Here is a 22398-nt window from a genome sequence, read left to right as displayed (position 1 = left end):
GTTTCGGTGAGTTCCCGTCGTTCTTTCGCAGTTTTCGGCCAGCACAGGTCGTCGGCGGACGGGAGATCGGTTGGGAAATGTAGGGGACTCGATGGCGATTCTAACGCCACCGGTCCCGTGGCCGGTGGTGCCCTGAGGCGGCGCCAGCAAGCTTTGGAAGGCGGCGGCCCGTTTTCGCGTGAGAGAGAGAGGCTGGCTGGGTTTTTATAGATATAACTTCGAAATATTTACGGTTATGCCACTGAGACTCTTTTGACCATAACTCTTTCGTTACAACTCCGATTCGGGCCCACTACGTGTCTATGAACTCGTTTCGCCGTACTCTACGTAATGGCGCAAGAGAAATTATCAAATTCCTTCTCGATCAAAAAGTCACATTTTTCCATATTAAATAATGCTAGGGCAAAATCGTCTTTTTGGTAAAATAAATTAATCCTACTTTTTAGATATTTTGTTTTGGGTTATTACACTTACCTCACAAAATTTGCTCGAAATTATGTTGTTTATAACATATCCAAAATTGAAGATCATCCAACCATTGTAGTGCTCTCTGCCTCCATTTTTTCTGAAGCATGCTCATGAGTTGATGTTGATGCCTTTGTTGCATGCTTGTTTTCTATGCGTGAACGCTTGAGTTCCTATGTATGTCCCAGCATTTATGAACTATAAATCAAATTTTGAGGTTGAACTTCTCGTTTAGGATTCTAGCTTGGTGATAAACAAGAGTCATACAAGCTCACTTGGGTAATGCATGCTAAGTGTTTGTCAAAATATCTCAAAGTAGCTTGCTGGGTGTTTTTTGAACTTTTGAAATGTTTCTTTTCGAATCTGAGTCAGAGCTTTTGAGACATGAAAATAGACTTCTCAGTGGTTATGTTGGAATTGGTCTTGCATCACTTGAAGCAAAAATGAATTTTCGGTGGAATTTCAAAGTAAGGGTTAAGCTGCTGGAGCTGTGCAGTTCTTGCTGCATGGGCTGTTTCAGGAATCTATTTGACATGCTTCCCTAGCTCTAAATTCAACAAAATTTTGAAAAAATGAGGCTTGGTATGTCTAGTTCTAATCTGAAAAGTTTGGGATTTGTTGGTTGTAAGCTTGATTTCTAGTGATTTTTCCAAATGTGGGATGTTTAAGCTAGAATGGTTGGCATGTTGCTTTTGTTTGAAAATTTAGCATGTCCTTTCTTTTGGCATTGAGTGCTGACCCGGGCATTGCTAGAGGATGATCTTGTGCAATATTTTCATGAGAACTTGATGTTGTATGGTATTGTTGCAAGTATAACTTGAGCTTTGGGGGTTAAGGAGCATATACACTAGCATGATGTTTGAAATAGGGCAGGGGCTAAGAAGATTTGAAATAAGTCAAGTGCCATAAATTCTTTGCTTGTAGAGTATGAGCTAGAATAATGTAACTTGGCTTGGAATCATATAGCTTGGAATTGCTATGAGGATGTGAATAATGTTCACACAGCTCTTGGAACTGAGGTATAGCTTGGTTTAGCATGAGAAACTTTGAGGTGCCTATGCTTGACTCCTTCTTTTTTTCTTTTTTTTTTTTAATTTTATTTTAAAATATAAAACAGATTTGCTTGGCATAAAGCCCCCAAGTATTTTGGAGTTTGCATGTGTAGTTCGCTTCAATGGCATGAATGATGGATTTGCCTAAGCCCCCAGCCTTGGTACAAGGCCTGGTTTTGCTTGAGAATAGAGATCTAAGACACAAGCAAAAGGCACATGTCAGTAACCCATGTTATGCTTGTTCTGCAAAGTAGATAGCCAACAAAAGGAAAAAAAGAAAGAAAGAGAGAATGTTCTTATTTTTTTATTTTCTCTGGTTTATTGCTTCTGATTGGAGGTATTGGTGAAGATAGCGGCCTAATCCCCAGCGGAGTCGCCAATTTATGCAGGGGTTTTTTCTTTCGGCAGCTACAAATGGGCTTGGGCTACTGTAAAGAGCAAATGGCTGGATTTGCCCATTGTGTATAAGTTCAAGAATCAGGCCCCAAGAGTGTTTCAAAAGGGTAGCTGAGCCTTAGGAAACACCTTGGTCTTTTTCACTAATGAAACCAACAGTTGCTTACAGATAAATTCTTGGCTTGACATGAGAAGCTTGTGGCATGGGAGCTGAGTATTCATGAGTTTAGCATGAGAGAGAGAAGGCTTGGGTTTCCTATGAGGAACAGAGGTTTAAAGCAAGAGGGAAGGGATTTTAATGGGATTTGTTGAAAAGAGAGAGAGAGAGAGAGAGAGAGAGAGAGAGAGAGACGAGAAGTGGGTAGTTTGAGCAATTTTCCAACAGCTTGAAATCGAAGAACAAGGCTTGAAATCGAAGGGTTCCAGAGATGAGAGGTGATGCTTGCTCTCTCTAGATATGGTTGCTTGCCTTCGATCAGAAAGAGAGGAAGAAGATGGAAGAACAAAGCATGAAATTGAAGGGTTCCAAAGGGGATGCTTGCCTTCGATCTGTTGTCATGGTTGGTGGGAGGCTTGCAGCAACCAAGGTGAGTTGTTTTTTATGGGTAGAAAGTGGCTCATTTTATAGGCACTTAGAATCCTAATTCTATCGATCCTTCATCCCCACTTTTCCTTTGCTTCTTTCCATTCACTCCTTTTTGGTGAAATTTCTTTAATCAGAGTGCATGGGTCACAGGCTCTTTGGGGTTCCAAGGTTTTGTGCTGTTGGACCTCCCCATGGGGGTGAAGAGCCACCTGCTTTCCTCCTTGGTTTTCAAATTAGAGCTCGCAGAGGAAAAAAGAGAATGGATAGAGTCATTTGTCTAATGGGTACTCCTTCTACACATACGGATTTCCTTTAGTTCCTGCAATGGCTTCTCGTTGACTGTTATGGAGCTTTGACAAGGGTGGAATACGATGCTAGATTTTTACAAGGCGTTGGGCTGGGCTTTGTTCACAGTATTGGGTCATTGATACTCCATTTCCAACGTCTTGTCAAGCTGCTAGAAGCTTTGGTTAATGTGGGATTTCCTCACATGTTATGGGCTATTAGGTTTTCTTAAGGTGTTGAGCTACTAGGTTTTCTCTCATGCTCACCCATATGTTTGGGCTGAAGGAATGGGCTTGAGTTTTGAAGCTCCCAAGTAGCCCAAAACTTCCACTCATTGGACCATCAATGGGCCTTGTAAATACTCGTAACCAGTCATACCACAACTCGCTCAGCAAGCCCCAAGTATTTGCGTGGCTTAGGCTCACTTAAGCTTGTAGCGTGGCGTGTTGCTTATTTGCTTGGCGTGGCATGTGTGCAAGCGCGTATGACGAACTTTCGCGTGCCCAAATCGGGTTCCTTCTCGGTAAGGCATCGCATTGGACCGGGAATATATTTGGGCCTAGCCTTGGATTTTTTGGGTCTCAAAAATAATTTTATTAGTTTGTTCAAATTAAATTGAGATGATTTTGGGTAGTTGAGTGAAATTTTATACTTCAATTGAATGTAATTGAGTTGAATGATAGTTTAAAGTAAAATTCAAGTGTTATCATATGGATAACTTTTTTATATAAGTAATTTTAAAAAACAGGGGATTCAGGCTGGGATTGGGATACCATTCTCTGACGGTAGGGATGGCAACAATTCCCGTCTGGTCCCTAGCCTTAACAGGGGGAATTTTCTGGGGGGAAACGGGGGCAGGTACGCGGATCCCTGATTTTAAAATACCCGATCAGATATGGGCCAGGGATGGTATTCCTGAACCCGGCCCGATAAGTATTGTATTTATTTTTAATTATATATATAATAATAATAATTTAAAAGTTACCCTAATTCAATCACTAATCTCAATTTTTTAAGAAACCTAAACCTAAATGGCCAATTTCAAGCCCTAATATGAAATGGGGAGAGTTTTAGACAAGCTTTTATGCTCAAGAGTTTTGAGTTGATGAAATTGCCCCTTGCACCTCCAAAGAAATTGACAAGAATGCTAACTTGTCATTAAATTGCTACAAATACGAAACTACAATGGCAAAATTGATGGAATTGAAACCACATGGTCAAAAATAGTTGAAGTGTCAAACTATAGGGACTAAAAGTGACTTTTGACCTTGTTTTTAATATGTTAGTTTGTTGACCTCAGGGGAATGTTACTTTCGATGTCTTTGATAAATAAATAAAAAACTTCTTGATCACAAAAAGAATGTATGAAAATTCAGAGAATTTTCAAAACATTATGAAATTGGGACCACTAGAGTCTTAGTTGGATTGGCCTAGTCTTTGGTGTGCTCCCAAGTGGTCTTGGTGTGTGAATTTGTCTCCTCCCCATTCCCAACTTTGGCAAAAAAGAGAGAGAAATAAAAAAGGGAATCTGGGACCATCCTTGATCTCAAAGTAGTTCTACAAATGATGCTCTTCTAGTGCAAGAACTAGAATAGGCTATCATACCACCATAACTCCTATGTACCATCATTCCCACCACGACGATTGCCTCCACCCTCACGCAAATGCTTGTCTCATCACAGCCACCCATGTTGTAGGGAATTCATACAAATAAATTTATCAAATAAATTCCGTCTTTAAATTCTGCCGTGATTAATCATCGTAAATAAAGGGATTTTTACAAAATCTAAAAATATAAATCTTAGTTTTCTAAATACTTATGTTTTGAAATTATTTATTTTTTTTTTAAATCAATGAAGTGGTGGAATTTAAACATAAGACATCTTTCAATATTAGAAAGAAAATATTTAACTTTTTCAACATTTAACTCGAATAAGAAATACCCAACTTTTTTTCTTCCCTAATACTTTCGAACCGCCTCATTAAAATGGACCGCAGAAGAAAACACATTACTTTAGTAGAATAATGACTATATCAAATCAGAGAAGATGTGATCGATGCAAATTAAATATACAAAAATTAACGAAATAAAAATGATATAAAAATAATAATAAATTGTGTAATACTGACTAATTTTACACTTCATATAACTAATAGCAAGTGTTAGGTACCGATATATCGTACCAATGATAAATCACTTTTACCAACACATTCAAAATGTTCAATGCATGTGTTACACTAGTAGTCCTTTGTACAAAAGAAACATTGAACCCTCACAATATTTTCAATCTTGAATAATTACCATGTATATGATTTACCATATCTCCCTATGCATTATTGTTTATCCTTATTGCTTTTTTTTCATGTTGGAAATGGAAAAGTATTGTTGTTATAGTTGTATTTAGTCATTTCAAATTTATGATAAACTCATATTCGATTTTATGTACATTACACTATTTCTTTTCATAATCTATATACATTGTATTTATTTTCTTCCATAAAAGGATCTTTACCAAAAATGCCGATCACCCAATTTGAACCTACTTTATATGGCATTAAGATGATAAAACAAGCCACACAAACAAAAAAAGAAAAAAAGAAAAATAGTGGTACACATAAAAAGAATTGAAACCATTTACCACACGACAAAACCAAATATAGATAAAGAGTAAAGCCAACCATATACGCCATGTAATTATTTTCCAATTCACATATCCTTTATTTTGTTTTTATTTTTATTTTCTCCATAAATCACAACACGAACTTTTTTTTGGGTTTGGTCAAACAACTAATATTTCCAGGAATTTGCATTCAAGGCTATATGCCCAAGAGTATTTATATATAAGAGGGTGCAAACACGTAGAGAAGCACAAGTAGACTGTGAGCTTCTTCTCTCTGAGTGTGCAACTGTTTTCTCTCTTTCTCTGGGTATAGTGATCACAAAGTAAAAGAGCAGAGTTTGGTATACAATCATGTTGGGTTTGGTTGTGGGAGTTGGAAGGGAGCTTGGTTCCTCCATGTGGATGGTCCTTTTGTGCAGCCTTGGTGCTCTTGTGGCCCTCAAATGGCTTCTGCAGAATGCAAATTCCTGGTACTATGAAACTCCGCTGGGTGAAAAGAAGCACTCTCTCCCTCCTGGTGACTTGGGCTGGCCTTTCATTGGCAACATGTGGTCTTTTCTCAAAGCTTTCAAGTCCTCCAACCCTGAAGCCTTCCTCAACTCCATGGTTTCCAGGTTCACACCCCTCTCTCTCTCTCGTCTACAATTCTATTTATTTTCTTTACTTTCTCTAAGCCAGATGAATTATCTGGTACCGGATATCAATTTACAGTAACTAGTACATTGTCGATATTCTAGTAACCATTACCCTCAATTCTTTTACAAAATAAAATGTTGAGGGAATTTTGATATGGTAATATAATAATGTCATGAGAATTCGAACTTAAGACCTCTAATCTACAGGACAATGCTCTTTTTTACTGAACTACCCCGTTGGCAGTTATACCAATGTTTTTGATAATGTGAATGGAAGAGTTTCTTTATGCTCTCCACTTTTGGTCACTTCGAGTTAAAAGTGAAACAAACACTCGCACACATCTAACAAGATTGCCTTATCAATGAACAATGCAGGTTTGGTCGTACTGGAATCTACAAAACCTTCATGTTTGGGAGCCCAAGTATCATCGTTACAACGCCTGAAGCAAGTAAAAAAGTTTTGACAGATGATGATGCATTTAAACCCGGGTGGCCTATTTCCACAGAGGAACTAATTGGAAAGAACTCATTCACTAGTATATCTTTTGAAGAACACAAACGTCTACGAAAGCTAACAGCAGCTCCAGTCAATGGTTATGAAGCATTGTCCGTGTACACGACGTATATCGAAGAGAGGGTCATATCATCTTTGGAGAAATGGTCCAAAATGGGAGAAATAGAGTTCTTAACTCAACTCAGAAAGCTTACTTTCAGGATTATCATGTACATCTTTCTGAGCTCAGAGAGCGAGCCAGTCATGGAGGCTCTGGAGAGGGAATATACAATTCTTAACTATGGAGTTAGAGCCATGGCAATCAATCTTCCGGGATTTGCATACCATAAAGCACTTAAGGTGAGGGAATTATTGTTTTCGTAACATGGACATTAGTGTTTGCATTTTGTTTTAGCATCTAACCGAGTCATTTTCATTTTAGGCTCGGAAAAATCTTGTCTCTGCATTTCAATCCATTGTGGACGACCGCAGAGCTCAAAGGAAGGCCGGAAACTACGTGGCAAAGAAGAAAGATATGATGGATGCTCTGCTAGATGTTGTTGATGACGATGGAAGAAAACTTACAGATGCGGAAATTATAGATGTTCTGTTAATGTACTTGAATGCGGGCCATGAATCTTCTGGCCATACAATGATGTGGGCCGCCGTTTTCCTACAAAAACACCCAAAATTTTTCCAGAAAGCTAAGGTACATGAATTTTCGTAGTTTTGGATCAAGTTCTTTTATTTTGTCAAATTTATTTTTAATATTGGGAACTTATTTACTGGTGCAATGTGACAATTCATCATACATAGTAATTTCTAGCCTTCACTTTGAGTCCATACTCATTCCACTCCGATTTAGTCCTCTAATGAATTCTGATTTGCTAAAATGTTTGGTCAATGCAGGCAGAGCAAGAAGAGATTGTAAAAAGGAGGCCACCAACACAGAAGGGCATGACGTTCAAGGAATATCGCGAAATGGAGTATCTTTCCCAGGTACATAAGTGACTTCACTTCCATTTTTTCAGCCCATGCCATCATATTCCAGCTAACACTTTTAAACTCCATAGGTGATTGATGAAACTCTTCGTGTCGTAACATTCTCCCTTACCGTTTTTCGAGAGGCAAAGAAAGATGTCAATATAAACGGTGAGTGCATGGTTCTAAATGTTTTGCTTTAGAGGAAACAGAATTTGTATATTTGTTCAATTTATCTGTTTTGATGTGGAACCACCTTAAAAAATTTACTTAATGGCTTTGATTTCAGGTTATAGCGTTCCTAAGGGCTGGAAAGTTTTGGTCTGGTTCAGGAGCATTCACTATGATTCTGAAATATATCCAAATCCATTGGAATTCAACCCTGATCGATGGGATGTAAGTTCAAAAGCACTTTTGATGTACTGATAATTATGGCAAACAGTAATTTATATCTTGGATCTGACTTGTTTAACTGCTCTCTGCTGGCTCAGAACTACACACCCAAACCCTTAACTTTTCTTCCCTTTGGAGCTGGAAGCCGGCTGTGCCCCGGAAATGATCTTGCTAAGCTGGAAATCGCTATCTTCCTTCACCATTTCCTCCTTAACTATAAGTGAGTCATCTTGCAACCAAATTCCATGACTCTAAAATTACAATTTATTTATTTATTTATTTTTGTATATATGTTCTTCTAATGTTTCTGTAATTTGGTGCTGCAGGATGGAACGTACTAATCCGGACGGCCCATTGATGTACTTGCCACACACTAGGCCAAAAGACAATTGCTTGGCAAGAATCAAGAAAATTGGATCTGCATAGACAAGAGAGGAGAAGTGAAGAAGAAAACACAGAATGTACTTAATATCAAAGGTTATGATACCCAGAGTTTGTGTCTGCCTTATATATTAGCTTTTAGGTTCTAAGTTTTTGTTGGCAAGTTTTGAACTTAGATCTGCCCATCAATTACCAGACTGGAATGGAAATGTGGTTGACTAACAGGGTCAGGTTCCCGGCGCTAACGCGGAGATGGGCCGGGTATGATATTGTTATCCCCATTCCCGGCTTAAATAAGTGATGTATTTGTTTTTAATTAAAAATATATATTATAAAAATTAAAAAGGTACCTAAACTTCGTAATCACTTTCATTACAAGACAAGATGTTAGAAACTATAGATCTTTATGAATTCAACTTGCGTCTCTACCAGGAACTACTCATCTCATATATCCCATCCCCATCCTTCTATTAGTTGAACACCCACACTCCCGCCCTTCTTGAACTACCCAGCTTTTCCTTATGTCTCAGTGTCAGAATCGATATCTTTCACCATTAGCAACAATGACTTGGGTATGGTTGTCAACCCATCTAAGAGTTCATAAGATGGTGAAGCTTTGGATTATATGATTTTATTAGTTTTTTCAAATTATATATGATTTTGAGTAGTTGAGTGAAATTTTATATTGAGTTGAATGACAGTTTAAGGGGGGTGTATTCAATTGAGATTTTAAAAGACTATTTATGGATAAGTCCAGTGGATGTTAAAAGGCTATTTAGGAATGTAATGACTTAAAAGATTTTTTTAAAAGATTTTTATAATCATGATTTTTTACTTTTGGATTTTAAAAGATTTATATCATAAGAATTTATAAGATTTGAAAGGACCACTTGGATTTTTTACTTTTATGTTGCTAACCAACCAACTTAGTCGGATGATGAGCAATGGCGGTCTACTTCAATGATGCACGAATTCTCCAAGAACAACCTCTACAAATTCCCAAGCTTTCCAAATGATGGTGGAATTTTTCCTTCCAAAAGGTTGTATGATAGGTATAAGGTTATTAGGCTGCAAACACTTGGTTCAAGCTATTGTTTTGAAAGTCAATTGGTTAAATGGAATGGAACCATAAATAAAAAGCCAATGAAAGTCAATTGGTTCAAGATAACAAAGAAATAGAACAATAAATAAAAGCAAACGTTCAAAGTTACAAGAGTCAATGAAAAAGATAACAAAGAAATGATAATTTTAATAAAGAAAAGTAAAAGCTAATACAATTTTTCCAATCTTTTAATAGCCAATTTGATGTAGCTTCATGTTCTCCTAAATAGCATTTCTCCACATATCTAAAGCTATGCTAGCCCTCCATGCATTAGCATCTTCTCGTTGCTGCTCTTGAGTTTGAACAATAGGTTCAAAATTATCTTCTTCATTAACTGGTAATATTGAATATGAAGATTCGTCTATTGGTTCAATTGGAAATTCATCAGAATGACACTCTTTGCGAAGAAAGTTATGTAGTGCTACACATGCTAACACAAGCTCTACTTGTGTCTTAAATGGAAATGGAGGCGTTGACTTAAAAATTGTGAACCGAGATTTAAAAATGCCAAATATCCTCTCGATCACATTCCTCAAGGACGTATGGCGAAGATTGAACAATTCATTTTTATATTGAGGGTCATTACCATGACCTGCAAAATCTTGGAGATGATATCTCACACCTCGAAATAAAGCTAAAAATTGACGTCGATTAGGAAATCCACAATCCACTAGGAAATATTTACCTAATTATATATACAATACATATAAATTTAGTATGAAATGTAATATATATATATATATATGTTTATCATTTAAAAAATAAGTATTTATCTTGGGGCACTTTAAGTCCGATCCTCCTTGATAAGACATCACTTAGCAGCTTTGAATCATGAGCTGAACCCTCCCACCCGCTAATAACGTACATGAATTCCAAATCAAAGTTACAAGCTGCTAATACATTTTGTGATATCTTTCCATGGCGATTACACTAGCTGCTTACATCGCGTCCCCTCACCATTGCCGAAATATGTGTACCATCAATAGCTCCGATGCAATCCTACAATAATTCATATGTAATGATAACCATATGATTAAAAATAAATATAATTATAATGACAATTATAATTATAATTAAAATATTAATATAATTAGGTAATCATCACATATATATATACCTTGAAATAAGGGTAAAACCTTGTGCTTTCCCTTATTTTAGCAGGCACAATCGGTCTTAGTTTAGCCATCAAATCAAATTCAATTGAATTCAAGGCCTTCAAAATCTTGTGGAAATTTTCACTAGCAGCAAATTGTGATTGGCCAAAGGTATTACGAATTACACAATATCAAGTATTTTGGCCAACTACTTGTAGGATCGCTGCAAGCATTTCTTCGACACAAATAAATCTTGTGTCCTCCAAAAGTGTTTTTTCTCTAAGAATTGTGCATAACTTCCGGAATACATCTGGATAAATTCTATATACTTGTCGGAAGATTGCAGGATCATCATTTAATGCTTGATGTATATAGTCCAACAACAATAGTTTTGATTCTCCCATTTGTTGAAAATATTATTAGGCTTGCATTTTGTGGGAATTAACAGAGATTTTAACATGGTTTTCTTTCTTATTTAAACAAGGTGTTATAAAAAGCCAGTTCGTTTCTTATTTTTCCCCTTTTTCGTAATATGTTTTTTTTCTTATTTAAACAAGGTGTTATGAAACTCCATTGGAAACAATTGTTGGTTAATTGTAGTGCTATTTTGTTTTCTATGACTTATGAATGACACTAGTATTGTTTAAATTATAAGGATATTTGGTTGTCATCTTTTTAAAAATAAAGCTTTTAATCTTTGAAACTTGCACCGTTGCTAAAAAATTCATGGGTCCTCCAATGGTCACATGGATCAACAAATTTTAATTTAAAGTGTTTAATTTGTTACTACTATTGGAGATGTTTTCTAAGCATGCATGCACATAGAACGAAAACACCTGTGTTTTTGCAACATTAATAATAATAAAAGAACTTCACCTTTTCTTCATTCAATGTTTATTTTCTTTTTTGCAACGTGAAAAGTGTTGGAAGTTAAGGTTTCAACTCAAAATCAATTGGCAAGAGGGGGAGTAACCAACACTTTATAAGCCCTTACAAAGTTTTCTAACTTCCAATGTGGAACATTTTCACCTTCACATTCTCACAAGAAAAATTATATTTTATCGGAAATTTTAGTTTAGCTTTGATGTAGTAGGCTTCAATCCACAATTAGCAAAATGAAGCAAATTGATTAGAATCCAATCAAAATTTCAAATGTTTTTCAGAAGGTGCTTCCTATACTTATTGTGGTTTGATTAATTAAACCATAAATTAATAAATAAGTAGTTCTTCTTAATATGTTTTCCATGCATGAAATTGAGATATTAAGTTCGGTGATTTGATTAGAGCATCTTAGTGGAGGTAGAAAATTTTTCCATGAAAATGTGTCATTTGCGAACCTATGTGGATTTTTTATGGAAGAACTTGCTAACTTTAATTATTGAGCTCCAACCAACACCCTTCAAACTGCATACTAATTTATTCTTTAGTATTTTAGTATTTATATTTATATATTTTTTGCTATGCTATAATATATAGAAATTTGATAAAGCTATATGTTCTTAGAAAAGGGTAAATAAAATGTTTACATCCACATTAGAAAAGTGAGTTGATTAAAGTTCATATTTATTAGGGTAAATATAAAAAAATTTACATGTACATTTAATTGTTTATACTATTTTCTCCAAATCTGTCTGGCCCCAAAAATAGGACAAGTGATTGATTGAAAGTAATTTTATTAATAAAATGACAATTTATCAATGTGAATAATAAAATATTATTTATCAATGTGAATAATGATAATTAAATTCCTAGCTAGCTAGCTAGCCAGTCTGTTGGGGTTATTGAAGACAATTTCTTCATTTCCAAATTTCAATGATGCCCTCCTCTTAAATTGTGTGATTAACTTAGAAGGAGTGGCAATTTGTATAATTTTGAAGTTTTTTAATTATATTATTGTAAAATTATATGTTATAGTTTAGTCATTGAACTTATCCCGATTCAGTGAACTTGGGTTATTATCTATCACAATAATAAACTTCCTATTGAGTTTAAACCAAAGCTCATATTTATGAGGTTTATCGTTTTCTAGCATTAAATCCAAATTACCTAGTGGCTAATTAATAAGTTTCTGAAACTTTGCAAGAAAAAATGTAAGTATTTAATTAATTGCATACAAGGAAAAGTGGGTTCATTCTTTAATTGGAAGAAATGCCTAATAGTGTCCATCATACTTAGAGGGCATGATAGCGGTTAAGATTTTTGAATGTTTTGAGTTCAAGATGCATTGAAGAAGAAAAACAATACAAATCAAACACATTGGAAATTCAATAAGAGGGTAATTACATCCAATTTCTTAAAGCCTCATGGTCATCATGGTTTTTCCAGTGAGGTCATCATTTCTGCAATTGCCTCTATATTCTTCTCCACTGACAACCACAAGTCATTCAAATCCACATGACTCAATTTTTGCAACCAGTCAGCTGGAAGGCTCCCGTAAATGGCTTGAATCATCATTTCCTTCTCTTGGTTGTCACTCATCTGTTTCTTCAATTTCTCATCAGCTTTAAATATCGTTTGCCTAAGAAAACTTTCTTGATTCAGGATGTTCCTACTCCTTTCCATCTTGGACATCTGCTTAAACCTTGTGATTGTTCGTAGGGCTCCATCAGGGCATGGACTAACATCAGGGTTGGCTTGATGCTGACCATAAATTACTGCACATGCATCAGTTCCACATAGAATACTGAGTTCACTTACCTTTTTCATCAGTCCGCTCTTCCTTTTCTTGAAGGTGGTTTTTCTTGCAACATCATTTTTTATGTATGCAAGGTCAATTTGCTTTCTTGTCATGAAGAGCTACTGATTCTTGTGGGAAGAGATGGGGAGATTTGATGATTTTAAGGTGGCTCTGTTGTAGTTTCATTCTCCTAAAAGCAAAGCAAGGTATATATATAGTTGACGATGTTTTCATTGTAAAGCCAGATAGATGTGGGTTGGTTGGAGCATTTATGGTGTTGAAATAATTATGGATGACTCATTTATGACACATGAATTCATTATGCATAGTATAAACATTATCTGGCTAGTATTGAGGTTCATTGGTCCAATTGGAATTTTTTTTCTTAATACAAGCGATAGTTTTATTTAAATCTAATCTAAATTACGAAAAGAGGAATTCAAACTTAGAGTGCAGAACGAGGACCACACCCACTCTAACCAACTCGGCTAAGATCATGTCTGTCTCCGACACTTATGTATGTAGTATTGAGGTTCATTGGTCCAACGCATGAGGAAAATGTTCTGTTCGTCCTGATATTTTACTGTCCAGTCGTGTTTTTGGCGTTCTTTCATGTCTCTTGGTAAAAGTAATTTGTAATATTGGACCCATATATGGACATGCCCATGGACCTTCCAATCTCACTTAGGCCCAACCTCTTTTACAACGAAGGAAAGTTCTTGATTTGCTTTCTATTTTTAACTTTAGGCAAATTGTATTTTTAGTAACCTGTTTTACACTTTTGCCCTTATCATTTCACTTTTGAAAATACCAGTCCTACATTATTGTTTAGGTAGCATTCAAGTTCTACACGTCTAAAATTTTTAAGGAAAATAAATGAAATAATTCGCTTTGTGTTGATTGCAACAATTTGGAGAGACGAAGATTTCCTTGCATGTGGTAGTTGCATATTGCTACATCGAATTTTGTCTATTAGTATGATGAAGTTTACGATTTGAATTTAATTTTTAAGAGATGTAATTTGTTAAGAATTATATCAAGAACAAAGAAACTTTGTGCTATTAACACACAAAACATGGAGACATAACTCTTGTATCATTAGATATAAAAATATTTGACGAAAGAGGTTTTGCATCCTCGAATGGCCACTGGTTCTCCTTTCTAATTTCCTCTTCTTTCTTAGACGTAATGTCATTCTTGATGTTGAAGGTCTCACGGATCGCTTCAGGTGTCTTTCCATTGATCATGTTTGCCACAATCTGACAGGTCAAATCCAACAGGCTCTTGATTTTCAGATAGTTTGCAGCCAAGATTAGGTCAAACAGAGTGCTCTGATCCACCTTCATGAACCCAGTGTCCCAGTTCTTCATGTCCACTTTGTTCTCGCCATTGACATCCTCTTCATGGTGCTTCTTGCAGTACTCGATCACCTTCGCTAGGATGATACTAGTCACATTTGGCAAAGGTATCGCACCGTTGGCACAATCACCCTCCACCATGTGCTTGATGGTCTGCGATTGCATGGCCACAGCCTCCTCCACCTCGAAGGTCTCACCGTCATCACTCTTCAAGGTTATCTTCTTCATCTCATTGGAGGCCATTGATTTGCTCTTTGTAATATTAACTAAGACTTTGAGTTGAGAACTTGTGAGAGTTTTTCTTTTCTGGCTTTGGAATGGTTGAGTGATTTGAGTTTCAAAGGTTGATAGACTTGACGTTGTAACACCTTGTTCGTGTAGGAAAAGGTTTCTCGTATTGGGAAACATTCTCATATTAAGAAAAGGAAAGTTGGGTAACAAAAAGGAAAGGGAATTTTATTTTATTTTATTTTATTTTCCCTTTTCCTTCTTTGTTGTTTATTGTTATATATCCTTTTTCATGCAGCCTGATTTTATGAAACCATATCAGCCAAATTTTTGATGAATTATGAAAAGAAAAGTTGGTTGATGGCTGAAATCGAAAGTTTATTTTCCTTTTCTTTTTTTTTTCCCTTCTTCTTCTTCTTTACATTCATACATTATGCTTCTCAATTTTCCTAACAACTCTACTCTAACATAAAAAAATTTAAATATTTTTAAAAAAATAAGTAGCACATTTAGGGAAACATTAATACATGAGAATAAAGATATAAATATCATAACATTAAACATCAATATTACACAACATAGAACGATTTTGTCTAAAATTAAATGAGAAGTCGAATTAACTCCTATAAGAAACAAATTAACATACATAGACGAACAATACAAATCGCATGCATATGAATGAATAATAGCTTACAAATACTTAGATACATATATATAGAGAATGAATGATTGCAAAAAAAGGAAAAATTAAGACATTGGGTTGTAAGTTGGGGGACCTCCCGATGTCTTGTCCGAAGAACGAGCCTGATGAGCTGTGTTAGTAGTATTTTGAGGCGCATGAGCTATCATTTGATGATCATGCGCAAACTTTTCTCCAGCTCTAGCAATGTCCCCAGCTTTCGCCACATGCATTGACATTGATGCCTCGGCCTCTTTAGCCAATCTCACCTCATGTGCTACATCGGATCTCGCCTTGGCTACTTCTTTCTCAGCCTATAATACATATACAATTAGAATCCACAAATAATTTAATAAAAAAATATGTAGAGAGAGAGATTTATTTATTTATTTATTCGTATATGCTAAGTTTATGTGGGCGACATTTACTGACTACATGTTGTGGAACATATTTTAAGACCTATACGTATAAGTCATTTCATATTTTGTAAAGATGCAGTTGGTTATGTAACCCAGAAATATAATCCATGTGCATTATCTTAGCGTAGAGTGTTATAAGATACATACCTTCTCTTCGGCCCTGGCCTCGGCCTTGACCTTGCGCAGTGCGCCCATTTCATTTATCTTGTCCTTCACAGCCTGCATCTTGCCTTTTCTCTTAACAACAACCTTACAAAAACTTAATCAACTATAGAATGCTCCAAATGGACAATGCTCAAATGTAACATATATATAGAGATGTTTAAACGATCTAGCAATGCAGATGGCCTCTCTCTCTCTCTCTCTCTCTCTCTCTCTCTCTCTCTCTCTATGTTGTGGATGTATAGTTGACACATGTCAAGCATGCATATGTTTACTATAAACTAGTGGGTAATGTTGAAGGGACTTGCATCAAGTGCTCTAAATTCTAATCCCCAAATGCCAATTCAAGATCCGGTTTTCAAGTTGAATAACATATAAGATTTCTAAATAAGGTCTTTCATTGAGGTATGTTTTTCAACTGGGGTTAATTCCATTAACAGCCCCCTTCAACTTTGGACTTAGTCTCACCCGATTTCATAACCATATCTTTTACCTATGACGGAGGTATTGTGTTCAAAATTCTCCTCCCTATATGACTTGTACTGAGAAAAAAAAACAAAAACAAAAAGAAGAAATGTGCTATGGTTGAAACAGTCTTATTAGTAACTGCAAATCTTGTCTATTATGCCTATGCCCTTACAAATTGTGAAGGGGCACAGTCCGGAGTGGATCGATTTCATCTCAAAACAATGATCGAACTAATTACAAATTGTGAGTCACAATTACCTCATCGCATAAACAGCAGAGTGTTAAGTACCAAAAGTTCTGCCAAAAGGATGTTTCAAATAAGAAAAAACTTTGGGCTTGGACCCAAAAAAATAAAAATAAAATAAAAAAGATAATGTTTTATTCAGTACATCTAAAATTAAATATTTAGATTCATGGCATATTTGCATCGAATTATGAGGAATTGAATTGATGAGGAGTTGGATTAAGAAGAATTAGATTCTGAATTTCTTTTGAAGTTGTTTATTAAACCATATGGATTGATGAGAGTTAGATTTCAAATTCATATTGAAGTTGTTTACTAAACCATATAGAATTGTGATAAGAATGATACTAATTACTAAAATGTCTTTATTATTCGTTTAAAGTAGATGAAAATTTGGAAAATTTAAAATTATGTGAGGATATAATGAGTAAAAAAGATGAATTCCTAATGGGTTAGTTCTCCATGAATTAGAGTACCATCTCCCACCCTGAATTCCTCCAAAATCAGGAATTCAATTCCTAATTTGATGTGTCCCCTACTTTTTAATTCATTAATGTGAAATAAACACAAGAATTCTCCATAATTGAAACTCAATTCATAATTCCAATTCCAATTCCTGATTTGTGAACACACCATCAGATCATTTATATGTGCGGGAGAATCAATCAGCAAGAATGTCCTTAGCCAGCTTATAATTTTCCATACCAAAGCAAGCTTGCATCAGAACAAAAATAACAAACAAATCTGATTCTGAGGTTTCTACTGGTAGGATGAGGAGCAAATTAACCGACGTTGGCCAGCTCGGGCAATGCTAGATGCACTGATCCATTGAACTGAGTAATTCTCCAAAATGAAGGAAACTGTTATTTACATTTGTTTGGCTATAAATTTTCAACATAAATATAAACTGCAAATGTTTCCCACCACAGTGGTGGTGGATTCCCCCTTCTTCCCATGACACCGAGGATCGAACTCGGTGCAGTTTCTTTCCTCCAAACAAAAAAAAAAAAAAAAAAAAAAAAAGAACATGCCAGAAAAGGAAGGAAAAAAGAAATTTAGTTTGTCACCAAATCGAAGCGGACGAGCTGTTCCAATTAAACAAAAGTTTGGGTTTGCTGGTGTCTTGATCAAATAAGTCGCTGGCCGTATCCTCTGTTCGGGTAGCCCAGTCGACAAAGACAAGAAGAGAGTGGCGGGTCTCGGTACCATCAACGACAAAATAAGACACAGTTCTAAACCCACCAAGAAGCACGTCAAGAAGCCGAAAGGAATTCTGCCTCAATCTTCTTACCTCAATGGCTCAAAGTTGCAGCAAGTATACACATGTTGTGTAAATTATATGCATGTAATATCCGTAATTCATGCGCACATATTTGTATATTTGCAGTGGGGTTTAGTTTAGACCCCGCCAACTGAACAGCAAAGAAAGCCAAGACCACCACTTGGCTGCCAACAAGAATTTTGAGTGGTGCAAGTAATCTAATTCAAGCAAGATTTGGCGTCTGGTCCACAAAGGTTTATGGACTCCGCAGTTAAAGCCCAGCTAAGTGAAGCCATGTGATGATTGGGCTCAAAACCCATATGTGAAGTGAAGTGGCCTAAACCCATCAAATGGGTGTGCAAATCAATTCACCCAAGATCGGTTTCCACTCTTGATGGATTTGAGCCATCTCAAATTTGAATTATGTAAGTTTGATCCGTCAAGAGTACGTAAGTAATCTAGCATCCCACTAGACGCAACCGCAATCAAATTTGAATCCCTTGTTTACCTTAACCAAATTCATCCCCAAACACTAACATCTCCATACCCAAATCTCCATCCAAATATCCATCACCATAAATCAAAAATTACTCCCAATGAACTACTAGTTGGCTTGATTCCATCAAAAGGATACGTGCAAACTTGGTATTCGTTCCAAGTGCAGCCACAAAACCAAACAAATCCACTTTCCCCCCAAATTGTGTTTTCTTCATAGTTTTAATCAAGGGGTGTTTCTTTTTTTATGTTTGTCATAAAGGATTGTAATTAAGAGATACTGTTATCTTGAATGGGTCGAACTCAATTAATAAAAACCTTTAATTCTCTTTGAATATTGGTGAAATTGTGTTGGGAGTTCGTGTTCACATTTTCCCTCAACAACATTATTTCATTTGTCTTATCAGCACTACCACATGGAGAACGATATTGTTTTCCATTAGAGTTTATCTTCTTCAAGATTTTAGTTCACATCAACAAAGCCGTCTTTTGACTACACACAACCAACCAGAAAATATCAAGTAAAATTACAGGCTATTCATTTTTCAGCTGAGCTACACATAAGCCTAACTTCCACGGTACGTTGTGAATGAGAAAGGTGACAGCAGCAGAGGAACATGAAAATGGTCCCACTTCTGTGACTCTCTGATTTCAAACACGATAGAAACATAAGGAAAGAACCCACCCGGGCAGTACTTACCTGTGTTAAAATTTATCCTGTATATGCCTGGGTTCACTACATCAACTATGCTCATCAACTGACCAATTCGACCATCATTATCCGTAGTTGAATACCCTAGACACAGCCAACCGCCTACATCTGACTCACCAAACATGGGACGAGGTTGAGGACCCTTCCACATTTCCAAACATACCTCAACACCGGCACCTGGAGATCCTTGAGAAACATCCAAGACATGGGTTGTGATGGGTGGACGAGTTCGAGGTGGAGCTTGAGATTTTTTTACAGATGAAGCATCAGAAGCAGCAGTTAGATGCGCTCCAATAACGCTCACACGATCTTCTAGGGTTCCAAAAAATCAATAACATTAATTTAGAAATTGTGATTTTTTCGGAGAAATGAGAAAGTTGAATTAAGAATTCTCAAAAGTTTAAAGTTGTATGTCCGCTGGAAAAAACATACCAGATATCTGTTAGAAAGCAAGAAATGGGCACAAATTAACAGAGCAGTTCAAGTAGCTTTGGGTTGAATTAAGAGGGAAATATTGGTAAACAAAATGTTAAAGTAATATCATACTCGGCCTTTTCCAATTTTTCCACAGCGCACATTATGTGAACTTAGAATAAGTGATCCTAAATAAGCAGTATGACTACTCAGGAAAGTTGTCATAGTATGTTAATGTAAAATAGACAATCCTAATACTGTGATACAAGCAAAGCCCAAAACTGCATAAAAGCATAATGAGGAATTGAAATTAGAATTATGGAAGAAATGGAAAAGAAATCAAAAGTACCTTCCACTTTCTTTGCAAGTGTGGGATTCTTGTTGCATGTGGAGGCAACATTTTCTTTGGTTGAAAAGAGCTTCGCAAGACGGAGTTCCGTTATTTTCATCTGCTCCTGAGCTGCAATCTCAAACTCAGCTATCGGCCTGTTTGGATATCGTTTCTGCAATGAGGAAAAGTAAATTTATTAATTGAGAAACAATTTATGCAAAGTCTGTAGAGCATGGTCCTCGCAAAAGTGGCATCGTTCTCCCCATTCCACAGGCATCACAAAATCAACATGAGCATGAGGTCTGGTGAATATCTCGCATGGCCTTTACATTTCCTTGTCTGTTGCCAAGCATAGTATGTATTTGAACATGGCCAAATATAAGGACAATAGCAACTGCTCTTCAAGCGTTGGTCTTTGTTTACTGCATTGCTAATAGAAGAACAACTTTTGTCATTGTTTGATTTCATGGCGATTGCTAAAACAAAGGATATCTCATTTACACAATTTCTTCAGAGAGGGTCACATTCATCACTGATCTCTTACTTGTCCAATTGCATAGAAATTGTTGGTTAAGCTCTTTATCGAGGCAAAAGTGAGCTTGTTATTCCAGCATCCCATACTAATTTATTTGCTGCCAAACGTTGTTTTCAGGAGATATTGGAAAAAGTGCTTGAAAAATTACCTTCAACTCAGAAAGTATCCCATCAGTACTCTTTCCAGATGCACAAATTAGAAATATAAACCCAAACTTCTGCCTGTATTTAGCATTCCATTCAGACAGTTCCTACAAAATCCAGGCGGATTATAATAAGTAACAAAACTTGATAATAACATTCAAATAAACAAACAGAACTGGAAACATCAAAGTATTTTTCTTTTTCTCACTTCTGCAAACTATTAAAACAGGAAGAAGCAAGCACAGCAAAACCTTAAGTACATTTGATTTCTTTTGAAGGGGGAATAAAGGCTTAAAAAAATATTCATTAAGTTTCTGAAGCACACAAACCTGCAAGCTAGAATTAGTGGCAGTTGCAAAGGCAGTTGCCTGCTCTCCCTTACTCCACCTGCAAAATTATGTCTAGACCTCTTAATTCAATAGAAGTGCATATCTAAAAAAGCTGGAAGGAGAAAGAAAGGCAGCTAAATAGCATCAATTAGGCAACACTCAACAAGGGCAATCGTCTTTTCGTTGTTCATATATGTATTTATATATACTGACAAAAAAAACTACAAGGCGTCTGGCAAAAAATGAAACTTTAAAGGCCTGGTCTTGATGGTAAATGAAACCCAGCCTAAACACAACTTGGTGTAAGAAACTGAGGACTGAAATGGTCAACCCATTTGTTTAAAACATTAAAATGTAAACTAAAGAAACAACAGCATTAGAATCTTAACTGAATATGATACTATCACTAAAAGCACCGAGTAACTTGTGCCCAGTGGTACTGAGCCATCATTACAAAGTTAAATTAGAACACAGTAAGTTAAACACAAATTCAGAAAGAAATAAGGTAAAATAAATAAGTAAACACAGTAAGTTTCAGCAAGCCAGAGCAAACCCATTGATGACATGAACCAACTCAATCTACCAAAACCCAGGAAGATATTGATGAGTTTAAAACCCGAACTGGGCTTATCTGTAGGATACAAAATAACCATTTCTATTTTAATTGCCTTAATTGAAGGTTAGGAGGAAGGGGAAAAAAATGCTAACAATCCATCTGATCAGCAATGGTGTGAAAATTCAAGTACCCTCAAAATCTTTATATAATTTATGTAGATTTCATTCATGGTTGTAAAAATTTAAACAAAAATTTGTAAATTAGTAACAAATAAAGAAAATAAAGAAAATAAATAAGAAGAAAAGGTTAAGCAACTGAACTGAGCAGAGGTGGCGTTAGAAGAAGAAGACGAGTGTCCGATCTGAGGATGCGCAGAGAACGCTTGGAGCCAAGCATGGACATCAACCTGGTTGAACCAAATTTCTCTGGCCGCCGTCACAGCTTCGTCGAGAGATGAGAAAGGGGATGCCTTCGCCATTTCTTTGGCGAATTTGGTGCTTCCACAGCATGCTAAGAACTCGTCCTCCTCAAATTGTAATCCCATTTTTCCCTTTCTTGAATAGATAAAAATAAAGATCTTCTCTTCTCTGCTCTCTATGATACTACGAGACTGGACTCTGGAGATTGAGGGGACAGTCGAATGGTGATGACAAGAGAATAACGAACGAACTATATTTGCCTCTTATACTTAGTTTTTACATTTTGCTCCCTTAATTAAAATTTTCATTCAAATCATCCCTCTATTCTTTATTATTCGTCAAATTAAGCCTGCGTTACCTTGTGACTCCGTCAATATTACCGTTAATGTAAGGGCTAAAATCGTCAATTTATGTGGCAGGCAAACATGGGCTTGGATTCCATGTGGACAACAAAATAATAAAATTTTTTAAAAGTACCTTTATT

The 22398-nt window shown here is 36.1% G+C and overlaps 5 protein-coding genes and 1 pseudogene across 6 annotated transcripts; 1 reads left to right on the top strand and 5 right to left on the bottom strand.

Moving 5' to 3' along the window:
* Nucleotides 1–5668: 5668 nt before the first annotated feature.
* Nucleotides 5669–8475, top strand: LOC117619538 (ent-kaurenoic acid oxidase 1-like). The gene is made up of 8 exons (XM_034349519.1): nucleotides 5669–6019; nucleotides 6416–6893; nucleotides 6976–7242; nucleotides 7443–7532; nucleotides 7607–7685; nucleotides 7804–7910; nucleotides 8006–8127; nucleotides 8234–8475. The coding sequence occupies exons 1-8, from the start codon at nucleotides 5757–5759 to the stop codon at nucleotides 8331–8333; spliced, it is 1506 nt and encodes a 501-aa protein (XP_034205410.1). The 5' UTR covers nucleotides 5669–5756; the 3' UTR covers nucleotides 8334–8475.
* A 1136-nt stretch (nucleotides 8476–9611) lies between these two features.
* LOC117620393 lies at nucleotides 9612–10576 on the bottom strand (annotated as a pseudogene).
* Nucleotides 10577–12688: 2112 nt separating this feature from the next.
* Nucleotides 12689–13316, bottom strand: LOC117620005 (agamous-like MADS-box protein AGL80). The gene has a single exon (XM_034350088.1). It carries the CDS (start codon nucleotides 13272–13274, stop codon nucleotides 12795–12797), a length of 480 nt encoding a protein of 159 aa, XP_034205979.1. The 5' UTR covers nucleotides 13275–13316; the 3' UTR covers nucleotides 12689–12794.
* A 906-nt stretch (nucleotides 13317–14222) lies between these two features.
* Nucleotides 14223–14762, bottom strand: LOC117618150 (SKP1-like protein 11). Its single transcript, XM_034347763.1, has one exon. It carries the CDS (start codon nucleotides 14760–14762, stop codon nucleotides 14223–14225), a length of 540 nt encoding a protein of 179 aa, XP_034203654.1.
* A 554-nt stretch (nucleotides 14763–15316) lies between these two features.
* On the bottom strand, nucleotides 15317–16121 carry LOC117619606 (late embryogenesis abundant protein 6-like). Its single transcript, XM_034349598.1, has 2 exons — nucleotides 15993–16121; nucleotides 15317–15740 (listed from the first exon to the last, which is right to left on the bottom strand). The coding sequence occupies exons 1-2, from the start codon at nucleotides 16068–16070 to the stop codon at nucleotides 15495–15497; spliced, it is 324 nt and encodes a 107-aa protein (XP_034205489.1). The 5' UTR covers nucleotides 16071–16121; the 3' UTR covers nucleotides 15317–15494.
* Nucleotides 16122–18892: 2771 nt separating this feature from the next.
* LOC117620148 (uric acid degradation bifunctional protein TTL) lies at nucleotides 18893–22136 on the bottom strand. Of its 2 annotated transcripts, none has more exons than XM_034350273.1 (5): nucleotides 21816–22136; nucleotides 20940–20997; nucleotides 20616–20717; nucleotides 19951–20104; nucleotides 18893–19499 (listed from the first exon to the last, which is right to left on the bottom strand). In XM_034350273.1, exons 1-5 carry the CDS (start codon nucleotides 22037–22039, stop codon nucleotides 19042–19044), a joined length of 996 nt encoding a protein of 331 aa, XP_034206164.1. In that variant the 5' UTR covers nucleotides 22040–22136; the 3' UTR covers nucleotides 18893–19041. The 2 variants fall into 2 exon arrangements, with proteins under 2 accessions (XP_034206164.1, XP_034206165.1); XM_034350274.1 differs by having other exon boundaries at nucleotides 18893–19496.
* Nucleotides 22137–22398: the final 262 nt, after the last annotated feature.

The sequence above is a fragment of the Prunus dulcis genome, chromosome 2 (assembly GCF_902201215.1).
Source record: "Prunus dulcis chromosome 2, ALMONDv2, whole genome shotgun sequence".
NCBI classification, from domain to species: domain Eukaryota; kingdom Viridiplantae; phylum Streptophyta; class Magnoliopsida; order Rosales; family Rosaceae; genus Prunus; species Prunus dulcis.
Note: the sequence above shows the minus strand (reverse complement) of the source record. Positions and strands in the feature narration are given on the sequence as shown.